A 27,351-nucleotide genomic window follows, 5' to 3' on the forward strand; every position below is an offset into this window, starting at 1 on the left:
CTCTGAAATGACCTCCCCTGCTTCCTTTGTCTCATCACCTTGTTTATTTCCTTCATAACACTCATCATAATTTACAGTGACTGTTATTTAAAAAGTTCCCGTTGGCCCCACAAGTGCGTAAGCTCCGCAGGGCTTGTCTGTGCTGTTCACTGTTACATACCAGCACCTCGCCCAGCACATAGCGCATATGGACAGCCAGGAATAGCTGCTGGATAAACAAATTAATGATCTCTGTGTGCTGGGTCAGGCCTGAGGGTGGGGCTGGGAGTCTGTGAAGGGAGGCTGGGGGCGGAAAGAGGCTGGCCGTAGACTCCTGTGGGGACCTTGGGGAAATCCCTTTCCCTCTCTGGGCCTCAGTTTCCCTAGCTAGGAAATGAGGGAGTAGCCTAGAGGTCCCAAGGGGCTACTTTTCTAGCTTGGGGTTTGGGATTGACCTAGCTCTTCTCTGCCTCCCCTCTTGACCCTATTTTCTCTGCTCTGCTCTCAGGGTGATTTCGGGGAGGCAGGGCCAGCCGGCAGTGTGGTAAGTGTGCTTCAGATGGCGACAGCTCCCGGAGAAGGACAAGGTGGGAGGTGCTGCCTGCGCTGGGGAGATGATAGGCTTGGATTGTGCTCTGGCATGGCCCAGGCTGATGCCAGGCATCACACATGGCTTTTTATCATGTAGGGGCCCCCAGGGCCGGTGGGACCAGCAGGCATCAAAGGAGAGAAGGTGAGTCTGGGGACGTTCTCCACTCTGCAGCTGGGGTGAACTTCCTGAATACACCCTCCTTTCGCTCCACTTCAAACCCTTGAGGTTCCCCACTGCCTGAGGGTAACATCTGACCCCTTAGCAAGGCAGTCAAGACCCCTGATGACTTGGCCCCCACCTTCATCTCTTACCTGACCTCTCACGATCTTCCTGAGATATCCTTTGCCCAGAGCTGTGTCAGGCCGGCTACATTCCCCAGCCCCAGACTCCAAACCTGGCCTGGGGCCCTCTAACCTGTGTCCTTTCTCAACAGGGGGAGCCTTGTGAGCTGTGCCCAGCCCTGTCCGAGCCTCAGGATGGAGCCGGCCACATGGTGGCCTTGCCTGGCCCTCCTGGAGAGAAAGGAGAGCCTGGGCTTCCAGGCTTCGGTCTACCAGGAAAACAGGTAAGTTCCGAGGCCTCTGGCGCCGGGATGCAGGCAGGGCTCACGAGACGGGAGGGACCCTGCCTGGGTGCCTTGGCTCCCTGGACAGTGGGGAGTAGGTGGGAGTGTGGAGGGGTCAGTGTCTCTGTCTCTGGCCTGACAGGCCTTTGCCTTTGTCCTGGGACACAGCCTGGCAGAGTGTGCAGAATGGGCACGACCGGCACAAGACGAACCTGGGTTCAAAATCCAGCTCTGCCTTTTACTTGAGCAAGTTCCTTTTGCTCTCTGTGCCTCTGTTTCCTGTGCGTGGTGTGTTGTAAAGCCCAGGAATGATGTGTGTGCAGCCCTTAGCAGCACACGCTAGGCATCCAGGAAATGACGGTCCCCACTGTGGTAATGATTATTATTACTGCTTCAGCAATAATAGCGAACACGAACAGAACGTGCACTGTGTGCCATGCAACACTTCGCTTCTGTTAGCTAATCTGTTCTCACGAGAACCCTAGAGGGTAGAAGCCTGTGCTATTTTTGTCATCCTCATTTGACAGATGAGGAAACTGAGGCACAGATAAGTAACTTGCCCACAGTCACCCAGGCAGGACTCTGGCTCAAGTCTCTTCTCTTAATCTATACAATATTGCTTCACTAGAACGAGAGCAGATTCTGGTCTGTTTTGTATACTGTTGTATTCCTGGGTCTAAGACAGTGCCAGACACTAAGGGGCATCTAGGACGAATGAATGGGTGCTGGAAAAGCTTTCTCCTCAGGGCAAGGCTGGAGAGCGTGGATTGAAGGGGCAGAAGGTGAGAGAACCTCGGTGGGCATGGGTGGGCACCACCTCCTCTCAGATGCCCTCCCCACCTCCTTTTCCTGATTCCTCTGTACCCACTCTCCACTCCCTGTCCAGTCTCCAGCCCCAGCGAAGGGCCATGAGTGCTTGCAGGTCCCAAGAGGGCAAGTTGTCCCTATCTGGGTCACCTCTGCCCTCCTTGAACCCTACTCCTTCTAGGGTGATGCTGGGAATCCAGGAGATCCTGGAACGCCGGGCAGCATGGGTCAGCCGGGACTGTCAGGAGAGCCTGGGGTTCGGGGCCCCACAGGGCCAAAAGGCGAAAAGGTCAGTCCGGTGGGGGCAGTTTGTTGCATGAGCAAAAAGAAATCAGGCTGAGAGCTAATGAGGGAGAGGACTGCGGAGTCAGGCTGCAAGCCTTACAGGATGTCAGAAACGCTGGGTGGAGGTGCCTCAGCTCTTCTCCGAGGCAGGGAGAAGAGCTAGGAGGGTCAGGGGCCTATTTTGATTTCCCAGGCTGAGGTGGGGCCAGTGGAGGGGCAGAGCTCTCAGAGGGGCACAAAGACCCCCTTTCCGATTCCTCCTCCTGGCCTTTGCCAGCCCTGGCTCACGGGCTCCTGGCTGTGCCCATCTCTGACCAGGGCGATGGCTGCACTGCCTGCCCCAGCCTGCAGGGGGCGTTGACCAACATTGCGGGACTGCCCGGGAAGCCTGGCCCCAAAGGAGAGCCGGGCCCTGAAGGTGTGGGCCGGCCTGGTAAACCGGTGAGTTCTGGCTGCCTGTCCTCTAGTCCTTCCCGACCTGGGCTTCTCTTTGCTCCCTCCTGCCCCCTTTCCCCTGGGGGACACATGGGCCACCTGTGTCTTTTAGGGCAAGCCTGGTCTACCAGGAGTTCAAGGGCCCCCAGGACTGAAGGGCACACAGGTATGTGTGAGTAGGGGGCCCTGGGCTGCAGGTATGTGTGGGTGAGGTTGAGGGTGGGGAGATACATGGGGGCAGTGAGCCTGGAGTGGGGACTGGGGATCAGCTATAGAGGGGGGAGAAGGCGGAGGTGGCAGAGGTTTAGGAGGAAGGGCTGGGGAAGTGGTGCAGAGTGAGTAGGAATCTCAAGCCAAGGATTGTCCTTCTGCCTCTTCAGGGAGAGCCTGGGCCTCCAGGAATGGGAGTCCAAGGGCCCGAGGTGAGTCTCCAGCCGTAACTTTGCCTACTTGCCCCCTAAAACTTCCATTAGCCGACTACTTACTCCCATATGCCCCCCAAACCACAGAGCTCTGCCTGCCCCTAGATGCTCAAGGGCTCAGCTTTGGGATAAGGGATTGGGCAGCATCCCTGGCCTGCTGTTGCTTCTGTTGGGGACCATATCTTTGATCCCCACCTCTTTGACCCTCATGTCTCCTTGGGGAGCTCTCCTGAGTTTGGGCTAGCAGATACCCCACCCCAGAGCAGGTCTGCCAGTGGGGTAGGTTGGCCTAGACAGTTGTGGCCCAGTCTGCCTTTTCTGACTTGCAGGGGGAGCCTGGAGCCCAGGGTTTGCCTGGCGTTCAGGTACGTCTGCTCGAGGAAGCTGGCAGGGGAAGGGGCCACTCTAGGACAGAGATAACTAACTGTGCTTCCATCTGCAGGGGCTTCCAGGACCTCGGGGACCACCTGGCCCCACTGGACAGAAGGGAGCCAAGGTGAGCCCCTTCCTCCTTGGGCACTAGGTCTGCAGTGCTGTGGTGCCCTGGCAGGAGGTGCAGGGGACATGGGAGCTGCGTGGTAGCCATCAGAAGCTGCCCAAGACCTGGTCTGATGCATCCCACCTGCTGGATTGCCCCAGAACCTTTGTATCCTCTCTTCCACAGGGATTTCCAGGGGTGAAGGGAGCCATTGGACCTGTGGGACCTCCTGGTGCCAGTGTCTCTGGGCCTCCGGTAAGGGTCTTCTCTGTGCTCCATGGTGGAAGCATTGCTGCGACCAAGGACGTTGCTGCTGGGAAGAGATCACAGGGCTGACCCTGCCCATCCCAGCAGCAGGAGGGATGGGAGGAGAGAGGCCTCAGGCTGGTCCAGCCTTGAGAAGACTGCACTGTTTGGGGGGAGCACTGAATCATGACAATACTGATCACTACCATCTTTTGAGCAGTGACTGCGCTGAGCCTCTGTGCTCAGCTCTAAACAGCGATTCCCTTAATCCTCAGAGCACAGCCTTTATTGCCTCCTTTTCATAGACAAGGAAATCGAAAGGCAGAGAGTGAGGAGGTAGAGCCAGAACTTGAACCCAGGTCTGTCTGCCTCAAAGCCCACTGGTTAACGCCCCCCGACTGCTTCAAACCTCGGAGCCATTAGGGCTCATCTAAACTGTGCTGCCCCACAGAACTATCCAGGATGATGGAAATGTTGTATTCTGTATCGCCTGAGGGGGTAGCCACTAGCCACACGTGGCTATTGAGCACTCGAAATGTAGCTCGTGTGACAGAGGAACTAAATTTTAAATTTCACTTAATTTTGGTTTACATCACCACGCGTGGCTATTGCCTGCTATACCGGACAGCTCAGATCTATCTAGACCAGCAATACTTCCCATCTTTTTTCTTTTTTTGCTTGAGGAAGATTAGCCCTGAGCTAACATCTGTGCCAGTCTTCTTCTACTTTGAATGTGAGATGCCTCCACACTGTGGCTGATGAGTGGAATAGGTCTGTACCTGGGATCCGAACCCGTGAACCCCAGGCCGCTGAAGTGGAGTGCGTGAAACTTTAACCACTTGGCCACGGGGCCGGCCTGGATATTTTCAATCTTATTGCTCTCAAAGACCTCCCTTTATTACTGTCTAACCCGTGATTCCCATGTTTTAAAAGATGTGTCTGTTGAACAAATTGCATAGATTAAGTCATAATAAATACATTTCCTCATTTTCATTCATCAAAGATCTGTATAATAATCAGCTCCTACTCCACATGAGCCCACTAGAATTTTACAAGATGATATAGTTCTAGCCTAAATCAAAGAAAGGCTGCCTTTCAGCCAGCCTGTGCTGTGCCAGGTTGTGGGCAAATGTGTAATTTTTCTTGGGCTTTTGGTAATGTGGAAATAGCCCAGGGAACCACATCTTTTCTATCCTGATGGCTCCCTAGAGAAATTCCAGTTCTAGTTTGGGAATCATGGATGGCTTCCTCCTGAGGGTGCACCGAGCCCAGAGGGGCCATGGACTTGCCCAGGTCCACGCCACCAGTTTGTATTGCCCAGCGGAGCTGGTCAGTCAGGGTCCCTGCCTGTCCCAGGGAACCCCAGGGTAAATCAGAGGTGGAGGTGAACGTGGGCCTGCTCCTTGGGGAAGCGTCGAGTCCCGTGGGCAAAGGTGGCACGTCCCACAGGAAGGCGTCTGTTGGAAAGCCCTTGTGTGGCCGGGCTAACCTCTCTAAACCTTCTCCCCTCAAGCTGAGTCCCATCCAGGAGGCTTCCCAGCCCAAGCCCCACACTCACAAGTTGTGTGACCTTAGGCAAGTGACAGCCTCTCGGAGTCTCCAATTCCTTGTTGGTAAATAGGGGCTGAATTTCCTCTCTCCTCACGAAGTCAACTGAGGTAACTTGTGAGAGAGAACGCGTGTCACACACAAAAGGGCGAGAGGAGAGCCGCACAGACCTGGGTGCAATTGTGCCGTCGGATCTGTTACAAAATTTCTTTAAGCCTCAGTTTCCTCACCTGTAGAACAGAGCAATACTGTCCTGCACGGCGGGCAGTGGGGACTTGGTTCTGTGCTCTCTGACGGGTGCGTTGCATGGTGTCTGACACCCGGGAGGAGCTCAGGAAGCGCCAGTCTTTATCCCCCTCCTCCTCTCCTGGTCTCCTGTGCCTAGTTTCCTCCTCTAGAACATGGTCTCTGGGACGCGGGCACCAGGAGAGCCTGGCGCTGCTTCTGTTTGTCCTGTCGTCCTCCCCTGCAGGCGGGCCAGCTGGCTGGCTGCCATCCAGCCTCGATTACTGAGCCCAGGTTCTCTCCTTTCAGGGCGCTGAGGGGCAGCGAGGACAGACTGGCCTTCCAGGAGCCAGAGGGATGCCAGTGAGTACAGTGTCTCAGGGAAGCAGGAAGCCACATCTGTCCCTGCCTCCACAGCCCTGTCTACTCAGCTCCCTGTGTTTCTTCCCTGCAGGGTGAAAAGGGATCCCAGGGAGAGAAGGTAAGTCCCAAAGACCTGTGACCGATACTGTAGGGAAATTAGCAGCCCCTACAGCCCTACCACCCAGGGTAATCTGTGCACGTGGTAGTCACTCTGGACTGGAGGATGGGAGCTGAGAAGTCATCCCGGGCTTCTTGCCACCCACCAGCTCCTGGATCCGGGGAGCCGGGGCCCCACGCATTCCCACTTCACCTGGTTGCAGGCTCAGGGCTCAGCTAGGATCCCAGGAGACCCAGAGAGCGACAAGGCCTCCGTAGGGGGCAGCTGCATTTTCTAATGGGCCCTGAGTCAGCAGACAGGGACAGGAATTGAGCTGGGAAGGACTAGTGGTGAGAGGGCAGAGATGTATGGGACCATAAGAGAAGGGCATGGAAGCCAGGCTGGCCCAAGGAGAGTGGGGCTGCAGCCGGGGTGAGCTGTGACTGTAGTGGATGTGAGACTACCTGTCCAGCAGCAGGCGATGGTGGAACTAAAACCTCGGTAATTTCACGAGCCGTTGTTTGCCAAGCACTTGCCGTGTAGCAGAAACTCTATGTACGTTAATCCAGCCCATCCTCATGACAGTCTATGCATTCAGCATTATTATCCCCATTTTACAGATGAGGAGACTGAGGTTCGGAGAGGGTAAACAGATGGCCCAGAGGTACAATCACGAGAGGCAGATCCCGAATTTAAACCCTGGCCTCTCCATCTCTAGAGCCCACGTTGCCTCCCAGATAGCAGTTTCCAGAAGGTTCTCCATCCTTGGCCCCCTCTGACAAAGACTCTTGTCTTTTCAGGGCGAGGCGGGGGAGTGCTCCTGCCCCTCCAGAGACCTGGTCTTCTCTGGCATGCCGGTAAGTGGTGGTGCCGAGAGCCCTCCCCCCAGCCTGGGGGAGAGGCCAGGCTTCCTGCCTCAGCCCAGCGTGCTAGGGCCCCGCGGGGCTTTGCGCCCCAGCCAGCTGCCTCCCCACGCAGCCCTGCGCTTGGTGTGGACGTTGCCTATAACCTCTCCCCTTCTTTTGCGACCCCCACTCCCACCCAGGGTGCTCCGGGACTTTGGATGGGCAGCTCCTGGCAGCCGGGCCCGCAGGTGTGTCGCTTGTCTCCTCTGTCACTCCTCTTGTTTGCCAGCACCCCACGGCTTGCCCAGCCTTATGCTGCTGCCCCCAGCCATGGGGCAGAGCTTGCTTCTGGGTCTGATTATTTCTTCTTCCCTCAGGGTCCTCCCGGTGTTCCTGGACCACCAGGCCCCCCTGGAGTGCCTGGGCTGCAGGTAAAGGGGGAGAAGAGTAACAGAATTTGGGAGGCAGGGCTCACGCTTCGTGCCCCTCCCCTGCCCCACACACGCACCGGTCATTTCTCACTCCCCTGTGCTTCTGCTTGGCAGAGTGGCGTGGGGGACCCACTGACCCCTTAGGGCTGGCTGTGTGCACTCCCAGCCCTTTTTCGAGGAATGCCCTGTTGGGTGCTAGCCCAGGCACCCCCTGACAGCCATGCCAAGCTCATGCCCCGGTCAGCTGTCAGGGACCCAGAATCTGGGTCAGACAAAAATCCCCCGCACTGGAACAGAGCTCCACTGTTTTGGAGCAGCATTCCACATTATTCATGCAACAAATATTTTTGCACATCTGCTCTTTCCCAGGCACTGTTTTAGGTGCTGGCAAGACAGCAGTGGACACAAATAAAAATCCCCATCCTGTTGGAGCTTGCATTCTAGCAGGAGAGACAGACAATTGCAAGATAAATGGATAAAATATAGTATGCTAGAAAGTGATGTGTGCTAAGGAGAAAGTTAAAGCAGGGCGTGGGGATGGAGAATTGGAGGAGGGCAGGGAAGATATTTGAGGAAAGGGTTGAAAAGAACGTGACAAAAGACTTTTAAGTCTTTTGAATCAAGACTTAAAGGAAATGAGGAGTGAGCCTGTGAGGGAGTGTATCCCTGAGGGAGAAAGCAGCAGGTGCAAATGGCCAGAGGTGGGAATGTGCATGAGATGTTTGGGGAATAGCAGGGAGGCCCGAGATAGTGAGGGGAGCGCAGGAGGAGATGAGATCCCCGTGGCATTGTGATTGAAGTGTGCATTCCAAAGCTACGCAGCCTGACTTTGAATCCCAGCTCTGTTATGTGCTGGCTGTGTGGTGCTAGGCAGGTTACTTACCCTCTCTGTGTCTCAGTTCCTTCATCTGTTAAGGGGAGATAATTACAGCACCTGTCTCGTGGGTCTTTTGTGAATATTAAACGAGTTAATACATGCAAATTGTATAGAACCCTGCCTAGCACATAGTAAATGCTTGGAAGGCATTAGCTGTCATTAGGATGCTGACTACTGTTATTATTTTACATCCATTCTCTCATTCACTTGAGCCTTATGTCAACTCCAGTAGGAAGATGGTGTGATCCCTAAGTCACAGCTGGGCCAACTGAGGCTCTGAGAGGTGAAGCATCTTGTCTGAGGTCATCCGGCTGGGAACTGGCAGCATTGGACTGGGGTTTCCCCATCCAGAACGCCTTCTCGTCCCCTCCTCTGCCTTTCAGGACTGTTTTCCAATGATTTGCATTCCAGGCCCCATTTCCCAGAGGTCCTGGGAGGCACAGACAGTGGCTTCCACGTGTCTGGCTCCCAGTTCCTGGAAGAGTGATTCCATCTGAAGGAGCAGAGCAGAATCACATGGAAGCTTTTTACAAACTACTCCCCCTGGCCCGACAATTTTAAACACTCTTCCCGCACTGCCACCTGGGCTGAGAATCTGCTCTGGGGAGCCCCCATTGCCAATGGGGCTCTCCGCCGGGATCTTAATTCTCTCTGTCTCCTCGAGAGCTCAGAGTAGAGCCAATTCTCGGTCCCCCATGGGCCAGCCACACGTTTTCCAAGTGTCCCAGCTTCCTGCGGCACTGCCAGGAGGCAGGACTCTGTCTGCAGGGGGCTTGCCGTTTGCTCGGGAAAGCATGAGAGTCATTTCAAAGTGACCTGTTAACAAGCACACGCTGATACAGTGTGAGCCCTGCCAAGACACGCTGGGGAATGAGGCAGAAAAGAGTGACTGCCGAGCCTGGTCCTGGGCACCAGAGTCCTTGCCTGGTGCCAGTGCCGGAGACCATGCCGAGACTGCCACTAACAGGCCGGCTCGTGCCAGGCAGGGTGCGTGTCCTCTGCGCCAGGTCACCTCCTGCGGTCCTTTCAAGGAAAGGAGGGCTCAGCAGCTACTCTCTCCAGGCGCAGAAACAGGTTCAGAGATAGACGGCTCTTATTTGCTGGAGTGATACAATCTCACGTAATCCTCATCCATTTCCCAGAAGAGGAAACTGAGGCACAGAGGTTAAGAAATGTGCCTGAGGCTAGATAGCTAGTAGATAGTGAGTTGGTAGCCCTTCAGTTCCTCAGAACAACAGATGGGATGTTTAGTTCTGGGAGGAAGATCAGGCCAAGAAAATCACCAAGTGTCAGGCTTGAGTTAACACACAGGCAATGATTGTGGAGCAGGGGGTGAGTAATAATTTAGGGGCATAATTATAAGGAACACATTCAAAATACTTTCGCTGGGCCAGGCCCTGTTCTAAGCACTTTACCGCATTTACTCATTTAAGGCGCAGAATGATCCTGGCAGGGTGACAGTGTGTGGGGGTGCAGGAGGGGGTGGGGGAGGCGGACTCCAGGTGGGGGAAGGTGGTGTATCCTGTTGCTGGGAGCTGGGACTTGAAGGGAGGCCAGCTCTCGGAGCGGGCCAAGGAAATCCCGTGCGAGGAGAGCAAGGTGAGCAGCTGTGATTCACTCAGTGCGTGGTTAATGCGTGCCCCCTCCATGGCGGGCACCGGGGATTTAAAACGGAACATACTCCCTGCCTCCGTGGAGTATTTAATATGCAAATGTGCATTGTGAGTCTGCAAGGGGAACAGAGTCTGGGTGGCAAACATTTAACATGAGCATCCTGCGTGCCAGGCTCCGTACCAAGCTCCTCACAGCCATGATCTCCTTTAAGCCTCACCATAAACTATCCTTGTTTTACAGATAAGGAAACTGAGGCAGAGAGATTTCTTTCCCCAAGTAACCTGCCAAAAGTTATGCGGGTAGTCAGGATTTGCACCTAGATAGGTCTGACTCCCAAGCCTCCATCTTGCTGTGTACGTGAGTGTTCTGGAAGTGTCTTTTGAGGAATGATGCTGAAATAGTGGTTAAGGGAGGAGTTGGAAGCCAGTGGTCCTCACTCTGTATCTCACCTCTGTGCCTGGCTCATCCTGTGACCTTTGGCAAATTAGGTACCCTCTCTGCATTTTTTGTTCTGTTTTTAGGATGGAGATAACGCCTTACTCACCAAAATAACTGTGATGATTAAATGAGAAAATATAGAAAATGTGCTTAGCACAGAAAGAAACAATAGTTACCTTCCAAATAGAAGACCCTCGGCCCAATTTCTGACCTTCCCCTAACACGTGAGGAAAAACTCCCTGTCGGACAGGTTTTGGGGGTCACCCCTCTGGGCCTCCTCAGCTTTCCCTACAAACAGTCTGGAGATTTTGAGCTAAGAATCGACGTCAGCCTTGTGCCAGCCAGGGCTCTCAGCTCTGTAGGATGAGGGGAGGAGGCAGTGGGGATGGTGGGTGACCCACGAGCTGGAGAGGGGAGTCCACTCACTCGTGTCTCTCCTTGGCTGCAGGGAGTACCTGGAAACAACGGCTTGCCAGGACAGCCTGGGCTGACTGCGGAGCTGGTAGGTACCGCCAGCCCCCTCCCTCCTTCCCCACGGCTCAGCTTGCCATTTCAGCTTCCTTAGCTGGAGTGGGGGTCCTTCTCTCCGTCTTCGGAGGCTGGGAGAAGCCTGGCTGGCACATGGCTTCCTAAGCTTCCACCTGATGTCATAAGCCTCCATCCCCTTTCCCCTCCTCTGTCTGAGCCCTCCTGTCATCTCTTGCAGGGGTCCTTACCCATTGAACAGCACCTCCTGAAGGTAAGGGGGTAAAGGGAGGGAGTAGGAACGGGCGGGGGTGTCCCCTAAAGGGATTCTCGTAAGTGCTCAGCTGCGTGGCCCCGCAGAGAGAGAGCTGCAGATGGAGCTTTTCGTGGGGCATTCCAGGCGCCTGGTCTAAGAGGGCCCAGTGTGGTGCCAGCTCATAATGGACCCTCAGTGTTTGCTGAATGAGTGTTTGAAGGAATCCTGCGAAGGTACCCACATGATGGATGCTGTCGGCAGTTCCAACCCTGAAGCCTGCCCACAGCAGCTGCCAGGGAGGCCCAGCACCACCCTGCTCATGCCAGGGCAGGACCCGGCAGCTTCCAAAGCAGAGTGGGGAGGGCGAAAGTGCATCAGAGGGCGGTCAGGCAGGGGGCTGTGGAGGTTATTTTCCCTGAGGAGACTGGGTGGGCGCCTGGAAGAAGGCGTCAGCCGTCTTCTGGTCAATCCAAAAAGAACCCAGGAAGGAGATGGGGTTTGCAAGAAAGGGGACTTGGGGCCTGGTAAGAGAGTTGGCCTGTGACAGGGCCTGCTGATAGTGTCAAGAGCACACCAAGGGCTGTGGCCTGGCCTGGTCCCCTAAGCTGGGCACCAAGGGTGACAAGTCCTTCCTTGCCCAGTCACCCCTAGAGATGAGGCCTGGACTCTTCTGTCCTCCAGCTCAGCTTCCTCTGGGGTCCCTCCCATGCCTTGGCCTCCAGAGCCCCCCTGTCCTTGTCACCCCTGTCTAGCGTTGGCTAGTCAGTGCCCTGGACCTCCCACTACCCCAGCAGGTGCTGGTCAGGACAGAGCGTGGGGACTTCCTGCCCCACCCCTGTCTGGACAGCAGACGTCTCCAGAAGCAGCCTGGGGTCGAGTTAACCTGCTGGCAGCAGTTACAGGCTGAATCACAGTGGAGTGTGGCAATGAAACCCCAGCTCTTCTCCCCGAGGCTTCCGGCAAGCCGAGGTTCCCCCAAGCCCCGTCCCTGGGCAAGTGATGTGTGACTCCACATGCAGAATTTGACATTTCTCTGTGTAACATTTCATCTGACAACTTCTTAATCAAGTGTTTGGGGCCCCATGGAGGGCCCCAAACAGGAATAAATGTGGCCTGGAGAAGGGGTCAGATGGTGCCCCGCGGGGTTCTGACCAGGAACCCCAGCCACCATATACACCCACAGCCCAGAGGAAGCCTGGGCCTGTGGACAGACCAGGGTCCAGTCCGGGCTCCCCCTTACCTTAGACAAGTCATGCCGTCTCTTGGAGCGTCGGCTTTCTCATCTCCAGAGTGCTAACAAGACGACCTGCCTCATTGTGCTGTCAGGATCGGATGTGATAATGTGCAAAGGCCTGTTACCATGGCTGGCATCATGGGCGAGGTGGAAAGGGCCGCCATTATCATGGGGCTTTGCGGTGAAGGGTGAAGATGCAGCAGGCACTCCTGCCTTGGGGGCCGTGGACACCGTGCCCTGGATAGACTCCAGGCTCCCGAGTCCTCTGAAATTGTAGTCTAGTTTTCATTAGTGGGTTTTATTTTTCTGGGAAGGGGACTCATAGCTTCCGCTAAACTCTGAGAGGGGTCTGTGACCCAAAGAGGTTAAAACGTCCAGGTAGGAGGAGGACTTTCTCTTCGGGAAGACTGTTCAGACCCAGTGAACAGGGAGTCTGTGCCGGTGCGATCTGCTGGGGAACGGAGGGCAGGCCCCGTCCCCAAGGGTGTCTGCAAAGGGCCTGGCTCTTCTTGCAGCTGCTGCCTTTGCTCCCTTGGGCAGAGAAGCTGGTGTTTGGAGCCAGCCTTTTCAGCCCAGATCCTCATGGCGTGTCCTCGCAGTGGGTGCAGGTTGCAGGAACAGCCGGGACAGATGGTCCCTCCACGGGCCCCTCCGCCTCCTCCCACACGCCTGTCTGGAAAGTGGCTTTGGCTTGGCCCTATCAGAGCTTCCTCCTGGAGAAAACTCAGAGCCAGTATTGGGATTGGGTCCCCTGAGGATGGAGCGGGGCTGCTGCAGGGATGTGACTGCGGGGAGAGAGGATGTGGGTGGAGGACTGCCATGCAGGGCGCCCCGGGCTGAGTTCAGAGTGGGGTTCCCCCACCCAGCCCATCCTGGCCTTCTCAGACCCAAGCTGCACTGCCCTCCCATTTTTCTCATCAGAGCCTCTGCGGGGACTGTGTCCAGGGGCAGACGGCCCTCCCAGCGGCCCTTCTGGAAAAAGGAGAGAAGGGAGACCGGGGCATCCCCGGCGTGCCAGGCTTTGACAGCTGTGCCCGGGTAGGAGCCTGGGCTCAGGGGCGGCCTGGGTGCAGGGAGAGCTCCCACCGCCTCCCCTGACAGCCTTTTGTCATCCTCCACAGTGCTTCGCAGAGCGGGAGCGCCCGAGAGCCGAGGAGGCCCGGGTGAGTGGGCCCTCGCCTCCTCCTCACCCCCTGCCCTGAGCCCTGTGAGAGGGGCCCTGGCCACTCACTCTCACCATCTCCATCCCACTCCAGGGAGACAACAATGAGGGAGATCCAGACTGTGTCGGGAGCCCTGGCCGGCCTGGTCCTCCGGGACTGCCTGGCCAGAGAGGAGAAGAGGTACAGCCAGGGCCCGGGCCCTCATCCAGGCAGGGCCCCGCGGGAGCTGGTGTCCCCACCTAAGTGGCTCTCAGTTCCTGAGGGCAGTTTCATTCCTGCCAAATGTCCTCTTGGGCTCTCTGGTGGCTCCCTGTTTCTTGAGAGTCCTTCAGAGGCCTCAGGGCCTCGGGTGCCCTGGCTTCTCTTACTGCTCTGACCTCATCTGCTCTCCTGGCACACTGGCCACCTGGCTGCTCTCTGTCCACGGGACACTCTCCCTTCTCCGGCCTCGCTGCTTCCTCTGCTTGCAGCTCTGCTCCAGGGCTCACTCCTTCACCCCTTCAGCCCTCTGCTCAAATATCACCTTCTCAGGGAGACCCTCCCTGACCATCTTCTCTGAACTGAACCCCCACCCCATCCCTGGAACCCCCATCCCCCTCCCTGTGTCCACTCATCCCCTCTGAATACTGTGTATTTCCTTCAGTTAGGAAAATTCCACAGCTGTCTGTTGAGCACCATGTGCCAGCCCCCGTTCTACCTGTGGCTGTCCACCTCTCCCCTAGACTGTAAGGGCCACGACGCAGGGATTTTCATGTTCTCTTTATTGCTGTGTCCCCAGCACCTGGGCTAGTGCCTGGGACATATTAGCTGCTCAATAAATGTTTGCTGGATGATCGAATCAACTGAATGAAAGGTTTAACATCAGCTTTCACATCCTGCTTTGATATCAGCTGCCCTCCATTGACTCTGGCTGTGGTGAGCCAGGAAGAAGGCTGCAGAGACCCCAGGGCTCTGTGGGGCCTGAGCCTCTTCATCTGTGTCTCTTGGCTTCCTTTGCAGGGTCCACCTGGCATGAGGGGCTCCCCGGGTCCTCCAGGCCCTATTGTAAGTATCTTTGGTCTCCTGGCCCACTTGAGAAGTTCGCAAAGGGGTGGTGATGCTCGGACACCATTCTGCTGCCTTGTCTCCAGGAAGCTGGGCAGGGTAGAAAGTGGGAACATACACTGCCCTCTCTTTCCTCGTCAGAGCATCTGTGGGGACTGTGGACTCCCACCACCGAATCCCCTGGAACTGACCTGTTCCGCCCTGCTCTGCCTGTGGTCCTGCTTAGGGGAGGCCCTCAGGGGCCCATCCTTGTTTCCCCACCCCTATCCTTGCAGGGTTTTGCACAGCAGACCTGGCTGTCCTGGGCAGAGGAGCCCAGGCTTCTGGCTCCTGGTCTCGGCAGCCAGGGAAGCACGTGGCAGCCTGGCCATGTCTCTCCATGCCCCCGTGACACCAGTTCCTAGAGGGGCCAGGAGCTAAGATGGAGCTGCCCTCCATTGCTCTGTAGGACCATCTCTAGGACAAGTCTGCAAAGGCCAGACCAGGGGCATCTACCCTGGAGTCCTCTGTGATGTTGACATGGTAGGAAAATAGAAGTGACTAGAAAAGACTGGAAGAACTGAAAATGCTTTCTATGGAGAAAAAAAGGCTGGTGGGAACCATCTTAGAAGCAGGGAGCTACCCACCTGGGGGCACATGGAGGTCAGATAACAGGCATGAGGGGCATCCACTCCAGCAAGGGCATTCACTTGGACTGGGAAGACGCAGGAAAGGCTGTTTGACTCGGGGTGCTGTTTCGCGTCTCTGCTGATGGCGGAGCCTTTCTTCCTGGAGCCAAGGGGAGGAGCAGATGTCTTCTGGGCCAAGATTTGCAATGAGTCTCTTTTTCCAGCTGCCTTGAAAATATTCCCGTGACCTCCTCTCCCAGGACCCCCCAGCCCCAGACTGGGCCCCAGGGTGACTGTGCTTGTGAGATGTGACCTGCCTGTTTCTCCCACCAGGGCCCCCCAGGTTTTCCTGGTGCTGTTGGCTCCCCCGGATTGCCTGTAAGAACCTAGCACTGCTCGACCTCCCCTTCCCCCGCCAGCCAGGTCTCTGTGGCTTTCGCTTGTCTCCCTCCCTGTCGTGCCCTCCCTTCCTCCTCCGTGTTTGTCATTGTCCCCCTGCAGGCACGCTAGCTAACGACACAGGTTCCCTGAGGTCCCAGCAGCTTGGACATCCTCCCAATCTCTGACTTCTTTCCATTTTCCCGTCTCCCTCTTCTCCTGCTTTCTTTATCTCATCTCTCTTCTCCCCGCTTCCGTTTCCCTTTTCTCTCCCACAATCACACGTCACCCGCCTAAGCCCTCCAGAGCTATTTTACCTTCTTATTTTAAGCTGGTGCCTCTAGGGGTCTCTTTATCCCTCCCTTCTGCCTCCTGCTTCTCCCACCTTTGGTGTTGACTGAAGATTTGCTGAAAGTAGTTCTTGGGGCCCTGCCAGGCACCTGGCAGAGAGCCCGGCAGAGATGCCAAAGCTTTAGGGCTTCACATTGCAGGCTGGCACAGGTTTGCTGCCCTGCTGCTTGGCAGGGCTGTCCAGAGGCACCCCAGGAATTGAGAGGCGGCCATGCTCGCACCCTTCCCATCGTCCTAGAGGGAACTCTCAGCTTCTTGCTCTTTCTTTCCTCTTCCTTGGCTCCGGTCCCAATCTGCTCCAAGGCTGGGCATGTGATGCCAGCCAGTTGGGTTTCTGGGTGTCGTGGGGCCCTGCCCCTCTGTGCCCCGCGTCTTGGCCTGCTCCGTCTGCCAGGTGTCGTTAATTGCTCTGCCTTCATCATCATCATCGCGTGTTTGAATCATCCCCATCCTCACTGTTGCTCCCTCCCGGGTCACGGAAACTAACCTCCTGTTTGTCAGATTTCGTGTTCCTGGGGCCTGCCTCCTCTCCTCCCAGGCCTGGTGATGGAGACTAGGGAGCAGGGCCCCTCCTTGTCGCAGCTCCATCTGTCCCCACGTCCTCATCCTGGCCGGACCTTGTCTGTTTCTGCTTGCTTGGGTGAAGGGGCCATCTGTCCGTCTAGCCATCTGTCTTGTGTTGTGGAAAGGTTTGGGCGCCATCTCTTGAGGGCACAAGGGAGAGGGGTCTGACACAGCCCCTCAATGGTGTGATGAATCTACGAAGGCCAGGATGAGGAGCGAGGGGTGGGGGCTCTGGCTATGATTGCCACTGATGTCCATTTCCACCCTAAAAAGTGACAGGGACCGCTCTGGAGGGAGCCTTCCCGTGTCTCTCCCCTGCATCTGTAAACAAAGGTGATTTTTGGCTGGGGGGGTGGGGATTGGACAGGTAAGTGTTGGGTTTCCAGTGATACATTCTGGCGAGATGCGTTACTCTCGGGACACCTCTCCTGACAGTTGTCCCTCAGAGGAGCACACGTGCCACCCTCCTAAAGGTGCATCCCAGTTACCACAGTGGGGCACACCAATGACAGTCACCCTCCTGAGGGGTACCTCTGAGAGTCACCCACCTTGGGGGCGTTTCTCTGTAGTTACCTGCCTTGGGGGCTCTGCTCCTGAGAGGCACCCATAGGTGGGAGTGGAAACCTCTGACGGCTACTCTTCTGGGGACACCCCCTATGGTCACCTTGCCAGGGACACTAGGGGGGGCCACCAGCAACCCCCACCTTTGCCTGGAATGGCAACAGAGGACTGCTGGGCAGGAGGAGGAGTCAGGGGCTGGGTGAGGACTGCCCTCCCCGGCAGTTTCTCATGATTTTTCTCTCCAAGGGTCTTCAAGGAGAGCGAGGCCTCAGGGGCCCGACAGGGGAGAAAGGGGAACCGGTAAGAGGAGGCTGGCGGGGGATGGAGACAGATGAAGAGCCCTGGGGAGACAGAGGTTGGGCCCCCAGGGATGGCTGCTGACTGGGAGATGGGAGTGGACTCCTTCTTTTGAAACTCTCTACCCCTCAGCCCTTATTCCCTTGATATGGAGGTCTTCACACCCCCCTCAGGGTAGAAGGTGACCGATCTCCATGTGCCTGACTCCCTCTGAGGGGCAAACACCCCTGGCCCGTGGCTTCCGCCTGTGTCCCTGGGGGCTTTTCTCCCTCCTGCCCTCGTACCACAGGATTCAACAGGCCCCTTCCAGCCCCTCCCTGGTCCTCAACCTCCCCTGCTCTGGGCCTTCTCTGGCTCAGCTCCCAGGGTCCTGGTCAGGCTGGTGCTTGTCACTAGGCCTGCGGGTGGTGGTCATGACCGAGGGAACCTGGACCTTGGAGGAAAAAGTGGTGACTGTACTTGGGGGCGGGCGAGTGGGCACCTGCTGAATGGCAGCTCCAGGCGTTCTGGCTTTGACTGCCCTTTCACCCAGGGAGGGGGGAACAGAAATGTTGGGGGGATGGTCCATCATGTCTACCTTTCTTTGCAGGGTCCTCCAGGGCAACCTGGCTACCCAGGTGCCATGGGCCCCCCAGGACTGCCTGTGAGTAAGGGGACCCTGGCTCTGGAGGTACCAGAGTTGGGGGGGAGGGGGAGTAGTCGAGACAGGACCAGACTTGGGCGTCCCTCATCGGGCTCCCTTCTTTCCAAGCATTTCAGCCCATGGCTCCACCAGGCCATCCGTGCAGAACCCCCACTGGAAGCCCCATGGGTAGTGTGGCTTTGGGGGACCCACTGCCGTCACTGCATATCAAGGGGCAGACTCTCAGAGCACCCTGAGAGGCCCAGACCCAGCAAGGACTGAGATCTGCCTCCTGCGGGGCTTGGGAGAGCTGGGGGGACAGTGTTGGGGCACCGCCTCCTGCAGGAGCCTGCTGGGTGGGCGTGTCCCCGCTTTCCACTGAGGGCCACAGTGGCTGGTGGGGAACAGCCCACCTCTCTCCTCCCCAGCTCTCATCCTCGGCGCCATCTGCCTCTACGTGCCAGTCTGTGTGGCAGCTGCAGTCTCCACCCCTCGCATTAGCGCTGTAACAGGCGGGCCACGGGGCTAATTCCACTCTCTCTGCTCGCTTGTCAGGGCATCAAGGGAGAGCGTGGCTACGCTGGGGCCCCAGGAGAGAAGGGGGAATCGGTGAGTTGCATCAGCGTGGGGGCGGAAGGAAGGGCTTCAAACGCGCCGCTCCCTGCCCCACCACCTGCACCACCGCAGGCGGGAGATTTTCCCAGCAGCCTGTGAGGGGGGCGACATGACCCCTGCTTGCCTGCCCCCAGAGCCGCTCCAGCTGCGTCTCAGGCAGTCAGCGCAGGCTGGTTGCTGCGGAGGTGGGACCTGTGGGGAGATTCCCAGTGGGGTTCGTGGAGCCCTGGCTGGCCGGGGCTGCCAAGGGGAGGGGGGCCGAGAGTCAGCTGGCAGCAGAACCTCTTCCTCCTCCCCCATGTAGGCGAGTGGGCCAGGGTGGGCCAGAGAGAGCCAGGCCTGGGACTCCAGACCCAGCTCACCCCTGGCCTGTCCCGGGCAAGGCCAGAGCTGCCCTTTGCAGCCAGGTGTGCCAGGCCCTGTGCTGAGCACAGGTGCTGGGCTGTTATCAGATGAGGACACTGAGGCTCACCCAGGGTCCCGCGGCTAGTTAGTGAGTTAGGGTGGAGCCTGCACTTGAACCCAAGTCCCTTTGGGACAAACCTCCCAAATCTTACCGTCTTACCTTCCCCCTCACGCATGTCAGTGAGGCCCTGGGGGCTGCAGCAAACCCCGCTGTGCGTTTATTCAGTAACGAATGTTTCCCATGGGCCTGCGGGTCCCAGGCTCCGTTCTGAGGATGCCGTGATGAATAGAACATTCTCGTACCGCTCACCCTCATGGAGCTCACATTCCACTGGGGGAGGCAGATAACAGATAATAAGCAAATATATGTAAATGAGAGATAAGACCCATGGAGAAAATAGAGTGGGTTAAGGGGCTGGGGCAGTGTGCAGGACACTATTAGAGGGTCAGGGAGATCTCTCTGAGGAGGTGGCACTGAGCTGAGACCTGAATGGGGCTGGGGAGGCACATGGTTGTCTGTACTAGGGAATCGTGGAGGGAGAAACCATGGGTGAGGGCACCTCAGGAACAGATTCGAGCCACCTAACAACTTGGTAAGGTTTCAAAAGACCTAGAAAGGGTTGGGGAATCGTGGACATTCTGGATAGAGGGAACAGCCATGCAAAGGCTCAGAGGTATGGATGTATAGAGTATGTTCCGGGAACAGCAGTCTGACCAAGCAAGGCAGAAGGTAAGAAAGGGAGAGGGAAGGGAAGTGGGAAGGGTGGTTGGTACCAGATTACAGGATGCCTCAAAACCCAGCATTGCTGGAAAGTGTGCAGGTCATTCAGTTGGCAGAAGGGAGCCATGGAAGGTTTTGGAGCAAGAGAGTGTTATCATCAGAGCTGTGTTGATGGAGAGAAGATGGCAGCCAGTTGCCAGCTGGATCGGAGTGAGCCAGGAGGTGGCAGGACTAGCTAAGAGGCTGGGGCAGTAGCTCAGGCAAGAGAAAGGAGGCCTGAACAGAGCAGGGGGAGGAGTCCTGCTGGCCTAGAGGGCCTCCCACTACGTCCCCTGCCTCTGCTCTGTGCCCTGTTCCCTGCCCCATCTCCTGATCTCCTGGCTCCCCCAGTCAGTGACTGATTTTGCCCCTTTGTGTCCCCAGGGGCCGCCAGGATCCGAAGGCCTCCCTGGTCCCGTAGGCCCAGCGGTGAGTGAGGGAGGGGCAGGGAGCTGTGGACATGGGGATGCCTGACCCTGGTCCTGCCCTGGGGTCTGAGGGCAGGAAGATTGGGTTCCAGCTGCATTATTCTCTGTGGTGACAGGGTCCCCGAGGAGAGCGAGGACCCCAAGGGAACTCGGGTGAGAAGGGTGATCAGGTGAGTGGCGACAGAGACCTACCTGGCTGTCCTGACCACAGTGGATGGCTGGGGGGAGGCAGGGAAGGGACTGGGTCCTTTTCTTGGTGGTCACCCTCCTGTGGGGAGGGGTGACCAGCTCTGGCCTCCCAGGCCCCACCCATCCTTGAGTCGTGACTTCCCACCTCATGGCCGGAGCCTCGCCTGCTGGCCATCTTGAGCAGAGGGGAGGGCAAGGCCACATGGCTTGAGGCGGCCTCACTCTGTCACTCTTTCCACCTGGGCGGGAAAGCAGGAGAGAGGGGGCAGCACAGCAACTGTCCCTTGCTTCTCCCCTAGGGATTTCAAGGCCAGCCAGGCTTTCCAGGCCCTCCGGTGAGTGAACACAAAGCCAGTTCTGTCTGACGCCATCCCGTCTGGGAGGGGCAGGCCTGACCAGGCCAGGCTGAGCAAGGACAGGCCTGGGGAGGGGAGGGGAGGCAAGAAGCATGGGAGGAACGGCCTGGGTGGCCAGGCCTCATTCCAGGAGCTGGGACCTGGAGAGCAGGGCCTCCTGGGTGGGCCTCAGCCCCACAGGCCAGCCAGACTCAACGTTCCTGGTGGTGTTTCCAGGAAGTCAAAATGCATCACATTAACAACAGTGAAGCAGGAGGAAGAAGGAAGGCAGCTCCCCCTCTGGCCCCACTTTCATTCCCACCTTCTCCTTTATTGATATAGGGTCCCCCTGGATTCCCAGGCAAAGCTGGAGCACCTGGACCACCCGGCCCCCAAGCAGAGAAGGTGAGAAGAACCCCAAGCTGGCCACAGTCACAGATCTGAGCCATGCAGTTCCCGTGCCTGGGCCACCCCAGCATCAGGCCTTTGGAAATTCAGGAACTGACTCCGTCATATCAAGGGTGGGGAAGGAGACCTCCAGGAAGGGCCCAGCAACTGCTTTAGGGCAACAGGCCGGGTGGACTCATGGGCCCCTAGGGATGGCAGCTGGACCAGGATGCCCGCCAGCCTCTGTGCAGCTGAGGGCCCTGCCTGTTGGGAGAGGTGGGTGGGGAGGAGGCAGAGGGGTGTAAGGGGAGGTGGGTGACTAGAATGCGACCGGCCAGCCCAGGCCAGCTTCGTCTCTTTGAGGGGAGGGCGAGGAGTTGAGTGGGGGGAAGCCGTACAGCAGGAGGTGCTCTGGGCCTTTGCCTTTGTGCCTGACAACATGGGAAGGGGGAATGGGCCTCTCGGGCAGCCGTGCTCAGGTGGTCCCCAAGGACCCAGGAGGGCAGGTGCAGCCTGTGACCTGGTGACAGGGTGGGAAGAGGCAGAGTCTGGGGGGCTCTCACCCTGGCTGCCCCTGGGCTTGGCTGAGTAAACTTTAGAGACTAGCTCTGCCTTCCTGTCTCAGCTCACCCTCTGGGCCCCCCAGATGTGACAAGTAGGTGGTGTAAGAGGCCCCAAGATTGACTTCTGAGCTTGGGGTAGGCAGAGATCATGGCCCAGAGGGAAAGGCAGGAGGCCTGCAGCCTCGGGGCGCCTCTTTCCCCTGGATGCATGCAGCACAGCCTCCAGAGCTGGAATAGGTTATAGAAGCACCATCTTGGTCTAACTTCTCACTGTTTAGGTGAGGAAACTGAGACCCAGAGAGGTCAGGGGCCTCCCAGGGGCACACAGCAAGTTAGCAGTAGAACTGAGACGTCCTTCCCTGCCCAGGAGAGCCCCCAGGCCCCTGGCTGCCTCCCCAGAGCTGGTGCCTATCAGCCACGGTTGAGGCAGTGGGGGGTGCCACCTCCCTTCCCTTCTTGGTGGGGCACCTGAGGAACAGCCCCTGCCAGAGCCCCTGTGCTGGCTCTGTACCCCAGTGCTGCCTGCTCTCCTTGGGCTGGTCATTGCAGAGAATCCCAAACCTCTGGCCAGTGGTTCTCCATGCCAACTCCCTGTGGGGCTGACATTTCCTGGGGTTGTGCTGACCCCTCCTGGTAGGAGGTGGCATTGCAGTGCCATCCAGAGCTCTTTGTTTCCCCCTGTGGGGTCTCTAGCTGGATCCCTTCCCCTCTGCCACCCCCACAGCCACTGTGGCAGGGCAGCCACCCTCTCCCCACTGGGGAATGCAACAGCCCTCCTAACTAAGTTGCCTGCCTCCCCCTCCCTTCTCTAGTAGATCTTCTAATTCATACATCTGCTCTCATCACTCCCTTGCTTTGAACCATCAATGGCTCCCCAGTGCCTGTAGCGGTGGTTTTCAGATTTTATTTTGTAGTCCTTGAGCCTTTTCATCACACAAAAGCTCATGTGAATCCTTGATCTATAAAACAGATGCAAGTGGAGCTGCTCTGGCCAAGGCAAAGGTAGGGGTTCTGGAGTCCCACCCTCTGGGCCTCCTCTTGGTACTCCCATGTCCGAGGCTCCTCCAGGAACCCCCAGGGCTCTGAGAAGTACAGTCTGAAAACCCCTGGTCTGTTGGATAGAGTCTAGTGTGGTGTTCAGGGCCCTCCCCAACCAGGCTCTTGCTCCTCCTGCCTCCTCTCCCACCCCGCCCATCACAAGGCCCCTCAGACACCCCGGCTCAGCCAGGCAGGGGACCATTTCCAAATCTTCATCCTTCTCTGAAGTTCCCTCTGGCATGCCCTTCTCTCCTCCACTTGCCCTAATCCCGGACAGCCTTCAGAGTCTAGCATCTGGTGACTCTTCTGTGGCACTTTCCCTGACCCCAGCCAGAGCAAGCTGCTCCCTCTTCTGAGCTCCTACAGCTCCTTATTCACACAGAGCACATGGACTGTTGTATTTCCCTTGATTGTGGTGGGTCTGTGACCTTCACTAGACTGGGAGCTCCTTGAGGACAGGGGCCACCTTGTTTTCACCTTGGGGAATCAGAGCCGCAGAGTGCCGGGCGCCTTGTTGGGACCAATATGAACTGAATGTGTGCTGTCAGTTCAGCACATGTTCCTGAGCACCCACCATGCCAGTCCCTGGTCAACCCTGAAGAAGATGCTGGACTGAGTAGGCCCAGTCTCCTCCTCATGGAGCAGTGAAGAAAGGGGGATGCTTTGCAGATGAAAACAGGTCCTCTTGGGGGAGTGGTGTGTGGAATATATCCGGTTAGGCCAGAACAGAACCGGGGTTAGAAGCCAGCTGTCCTGACTTCCAGTAGGCACCAGAACCTGCGGCCCAGGGCCTCATCTCCCGGGGCGGGGTAAGGCCCCGCTGACTTTGTTGGGGGGCTTGCTTCCAGGGCAGTGAAGGAATGCGAGGCCCATCAGGCATGCCTGGTCCCCCTGGGCCACCAGGATCTCCTGGGATTCAGGTGCGTGTGTGCCCTCTTAGCCTGACAGGCGTGGGGGGGGGGGGGGGGGCGGGGCATATGTGTGTGTGTGGGGGGGTGTGCATGTGTGTGTGTGCTCCTGGGTGTGTGTGGTAGGGGTGGGAGTTGGGTGTGGGGTAGAGAGGGTGGAGGGGCTGGGTCAGGTACCCCACCTCCCAGGGCTCCAGCTCAGGCCTGCACAAATGCCTTTTTCTGGTTTTCAGGGCCCTGCTGGCCTGGATGGTCTGGATGGAAAGGATGGCAAGCCTGGCTTGAGGGTGAGAAGACGGGCTCAGGAGGCCACCCCCTTCCTCCTCCAAAGTCAAGGGAACCGCCCACCTCTGTCAGGGGGTGCCATGCCCTCTGCCTTTCAGCACACCCCACCTCCCAGATGGCCCCAGAGCCCCTTGGTTTCTCAGTTCTCCTGGCAGCCTTAGCCAGGTTGGATGACCTGGGCCTCACCAAGGCAGGACGGTGAAGGGAGTAAATTTATATCTAGAAACTCAGGCAACTAATGGAACTAGGCTGGTGTCAGGAAGAACAGGCTGCAGACATGGAAGGGCTTGAGTGGCCCTGGCTCCTTGTGTCTGGTTTTGCTGGAGAATCCAAGAGGGATGGAACATGGCAAAGAGCAGAGTACCAAGGTCAACCCCCTTCAGCCCCCCAGAAAAGGAAAACTGAGGTTCAGAGAGGGCCTGGGATTCACTCAGGGTCCACAGGCAGGCAGGCTGAGCCCAGCCTGGATTCGTCCCTCTGCCCCCACATGACATTCCCTCCATCCTAGGATAGCTGGGGGAGGAGATGGAGAAAGGGGAAGACAGTGGTGAATGAGATGGGTACAAGCCAGACAAAGCTCCTGTCACAGTGCCCCTGGTCTCTTTCCCTAGGGGGACCCTGGTCCTGCTGGCCCGCCTGGACTCATGGGACCCCCGGTAAGTGCCAGCTGCAGGAAGGAGCTGGGGGCTCGGGGGTCCCAAAGCTGAGTAGGTGCAGGTTCTGCCTTGGCGGGTGGGGCAGCTCGAATCCAGATCCTCCGTGGACCACGCTCTGACTTTGGATGGGTTTGATCTGTTTGAGGAAGGAGGAGTGGGACGTGGACTCTGGTTGAGCCCTGCTTTTCCTTCCAGGGCTTCAAGGGGAAAACAGGACATCCTGGCCTTCCAGGGCCCAAGGTAAGGCCCTGGTGCCATCTGCCAAGCAAGTGTTCTCAGCTCCCCTGGAGGCCTGACCCCAGGCAGACGTGGCAGCCTAGCCTGAGCAGATGTGCCACCTGACCCTTGGCTGAGATGCCCTCCCAGCCTCCAAGCCTCCGAGGCCACTGGCGCCTGGCCTCCACCGTCTACCAACCTGAGGACATCAGAGGGCTGCTGCCAGAGCCGGGGCAGGTGTCCGGACCCCGCTGATGTGGGGTCAACTTGGTGTGGGGGAAGTCAAGTGGAGGTCTGGTGAGCTCCAGTTGCCCCTCTCTCTTCCAGGGTGACTGTGGAAAACCAGGCCCCCCAGGCAGCAGTGGCCGGCCGGGAGCAGAGGTAAGGGCCTGGGGTCTGCACTGTTGCCTGTAGACAGCCCTTGGGCTCTGCTGAGTCTGGCACGCAGCCACTTCCTCCTGCTCACTGTCCGAGGGGCTGTGCTGTCATTGGCCTTCTGGGCCGGGGGTGGGGGGCGAGCTTTTGCCCAACACTGCACATCTTGACTGTCTCCCTCCTCTTAAGGGTTATAACTGATTCCCCTCACTCCAGGCTACTGGGTCACTGATGTAAAAGGCAGGGCCTGACCTTCTCAGCGGGAGCTCCTGCTTTCTCTCTCCAACAAGACCCCTGGGCATGGCTGGTCCCTCAGGCCCTGGAAGGCTTAAGCCTGGAGGCCAGGGCTCTGTTGCGCTCCTCTGACAACCGGCCTTCCATCTGCCCTGCTCAGCCCTCTCCCACCGAACAGCCCATGTGTGTAAGGCTCTTCTGTGTCATTTCTTCCCTTTTCTGGCTCCTGCAGGGTGAGCCCGGTGCCATGGGACCCCAGGGAAGACCCGGCCCCCCCGGCCATGTTGTGAGTTAAACTGTTTCTATCTCTGCCTCTGTGAGAGTTAGGATTCCACTGGGGCTGGATGGTGGTGGGCAAGCTGGTGATGGTCTGAAAGATCTGGCCACTGGAGCAGCCGCAGCCACGTGGGGCAGTAAGGGGCTTTGGGCTCACCCAGTCCAGTGGTTCCCAGGCTTTTTGCCATTTTGTTGTTTTCTGGGCATATTAGAGTTTACTTATCAAACAAAGATCACTCACTTATTCAACAAATAATTCTTGAGCCCTGTTCCATGCCAGGCACTGTTCGAAGCACTGGGCTATGGCAGTGAGCGAGGTGGACAAGCCCCTGATCCCAGGGCTTCCATGCAGGGACAAGAAACAGAAACTAACACAAAAGCATCAGGCAGTGATGTGATGTCACAGGAGGGACTAGGAGGTGATGTTAGAGGAACCTTTACTGGAGAAGTGGCATTTGAGCTGAGGCCTGAATGTTAAAAAGGAGCCAGCTGGGGTGGGGGGGAGCTGATTCAAAGAGCCTGAGGCTGGGAGGGGCTTGGTGTGTTTGGGGAACTCCAAGGTCAATGTGGGAATGGGAAAGCTGACCTTAGAAAGGACATGATGCAGAGGGTGGAGGGCCTCAGAGGCGGGGTCCTGAGAGAGGGGTGGGCGTGCACGTGGAAGCAGAGACATCGCCCGGGAGGCGTTGGCAGCACTGGAGGATGGTGGTGGTGGAGCGGGGTAGCAGTGGACAGACCCCGCATGTGTCTGGAGGTGAGGACTTGCTCCTGGCCTGGATGGGGAGGGGGCGGGGGGTGGAAAGAGAGGAGTCAAGGGTGACTCCTGGATTTTGCTTGAGCAACTGGGTAAGTGGGTGGCATGTTTGCTGAGGTAGGATGCCTTGGAGAGGATATTTATTCAGCACTAATGGATTTCCCATCTACTTTCCTCATCAGCAACGTAGACAACTGCCAATGGGCACCTTTGATCAGTGCGATGCGCTGAGCTGATGGGGTTCCAGAGAGAAGCGAGTGCACTGGCATTTTATTGCAGACATATTGCAGCTGGCTGTACAATTTCCAGGAGGCTTTTGGGAATGTTAAAAATAGTTCATGGCCAATAAAAGGAACTCTCAGGGCCTCTTCACTATTTTTATGGATCTCAAGGGGTCCAGAGGTGCTGGACTGGGGACCCCAGGTCTAGCCCAGTCCTGCCTCGTTTTACAGATGAAAGAAGGAGTCACACACTCTGAACTGTGTCCCCATTGGAAACTCACTGAGGGCCTGGGGACGAGGGGAGCACAAGGTTCCTCTTCTCACCTCTGTCTGTCCAGCCCAGCCCCCTGCTGTGTGCCAGTCCCCAAGCAGGACATTCCTGCCCCAGGAGACTTGAGATGAGTAGCACAGAGTCTGTGCCTCTGGAGCTTTCCATCTGGGAGTGTGGAGGGAAGTGCTCTGAGAGAGACCTGTGTGCCCTGGGGTTCAGAGAAGGTGTAGCTCTGACCAGGGAGGTGATGTCTGAGCGGTGCCTCAGAGGTGAGGATGTGAAGAGGGACGGGAGGGCATTCAGACACCGCGCAGCGCAGGCAGGCCGGAGCACTGCCGCCTCTTAGTCTCATCGCCCTCCAGTGCTGGGGAGCTGCAGGAGACCAGGGAGGCCTGGGTGCCGGCTGGGAGCTTATTCTGTGGCTGCTGGGGTTGGTGCTGAGCGCACCCCCCCATCCCATGCTGCACGCAGAGCCCCAGCTCCCGGTCTTTGCTCCTCCCACAGAGCAGAAGGAAGTGAGGGGCCTCAGAAGACCCAGGCCCACGTAGTTAGCTCCCTCGGGCCTGTGCCCTCTGCACTTGGCTCCGGTTATGGCTCCCAGGCCGTCCCCTCAGCACAGCCCCAGGGGTACCACTCAGTGTGCGG

The 27,351-nt window shown here is 57.5% G+C and overlaps 1 protein-coding gene and 1 long non-coding RNA gene across 5 annotated transcripts in view; one reads left to right on the plus strand and one right to left on the minus strand.

Annotated features, from left to right (window-relative positions):
• Positions 1–27,351, plus strand: part of COL16A1 (collagen type XVI alpha 1 chain) — a 50,857-nt gene that overhangs the window by 16,850 nt on the left and 6,656 nt on the right. Inside the window, exons 28-63 of one of the 4 annotated variants that reach the window (XM_070595956.1) lie at positions 488–523; positions 668–712; positions 1,005–1,136; positions 1,883–1,918; positions 2,125–2,232; positions 2,547–2,669; positions 2,776–2,829; positions 3,044–3,085; positions 3,415–3,450; positions 3,528–3,581; positions 3,750–3,818; positions 5,892–5,945; positions 6,037–6,063; positions 6,843–6,899; positions 7,088–7,135; positions 7,265–7,318; positions 10,696–10,749; positions 10,954–10,986; positions 13,124–13,240; positions 13,324–13,365; positions 13,459–13,545; positions 14,365–14,409; positions 15,351–15,395; positions 17,118–17,171; positions 17,758–17,811; positions 18,346–18,399; positions 19,955–19,999; positions 20,115–20,168; positions 20,487–20,522; positions 20,865–20,927; positions 23,359–23,430; positions 23,652–23,705; positions 24,315–24,359; positions 24,555–24,599; positions 24,903–24,956; positions 25,417–25,470. In XM_070595956.1, coding sequence (XP_070452057.1) covers positions 488–523; positions 668–712; positions 1,005–1,136; positions 1,883–1,918; positions 2,125–2,232; positions 2,547–2,669; positions 2,776–2,829; positions 3,044–3,085; positions 3,415–3,450; positions 3,528–3,581; positions 3,750–3,818; positions 5,892–5,945; positions 6,037–6,063; positions 6,843–6,899; positions 7,088–7,135; positions 7,265–7,318; positions 10,696–10,749; positions 10,954–10,986; positions 13,124–13,240; positions 13,324–13,365; positions 13,459–13,545; positions 14,365–14,409; positions 15,351–15,395; positions 17,118–17,171; positions 17,758–17,811; positions 18,346–18,399; positions 19,955–19,999; positions 20,115–20,168; positions 20,487–20,522; positions 20,865–20,927; positions 23,359–23,430; positions 23,652–23,705; positions 24,315–24,359; positions 24,555–24,599; positions 24,903–24,956; positions 25,417–25,470 — 2,082 coding nt within the window. The remainder of the gene's footprint in view (positions 1–487; positions 524–667; positions 713–1,004; positions 1,137–1,882; positions 1,919–2,124; positions 2,233–2,546; positions 2,670–2,775; positions 2,830–3,043; positions 3,086–3,414; positions 3,451–3,527; positions 3,582–3,749; positions 3,819–5,891; positions 5,946–6,036; positions 6,064–6,842; positions 6,900–7,087; positions 7,136–7,264; positions 7,319–10,695; positions 10,750–10,953; positions 10,987–13,123; positions 13,241–13,323; positions 13,366–13,458; positions 13,546–14,364; positions 14,410–15,350; positions 15,396–17,117; positions 17,172–17,757; positions 17,812–18,345; positions 18,400–19,954; positions 20,000–20,114; positions 20,169–20,486; positions 20,523–20,864; positions 20,928–23,358; positions 23,431–23,651; positions 23,706–24,314; positions 24,360–24,554; positions 24,600–24,902; positions 24,957–25,416; positions 25,471–27,351) is intronic. The other 3 variants (XM_070595975.1, XM_070595965.1, XM_070595983.1) reach the window with 3 other exon arrangements.
• LOC139079679 (uncharacterized) lies at positions 14,110–16,828 on the minus strand. Its single transcript, XR_011533485.1, has 3 exons — positions 15,713–16,828; positions 15,036–15,177; positions 14,110–14,499 (listed from the first exon to the last, which is right to left on the minus strand). It is a non-coding gene; the product is annotated as an uncharacterized lncRNA (long non-coding RNA).

The sequence above is a fragment of the Equus przewalskii genome, chromosome 2 (genome assembly GCF_037783145.1).
Source record: "Equus przewalskii isolate Varuska chromosome 2, EquPr2, whole genome shotgun sequence".
Lineage (NCBI taxonomy): Eukaryota > Metazoa > Chordata > Mammalia > Perissodactyla > Equidae > Equus > Equus przewalskii.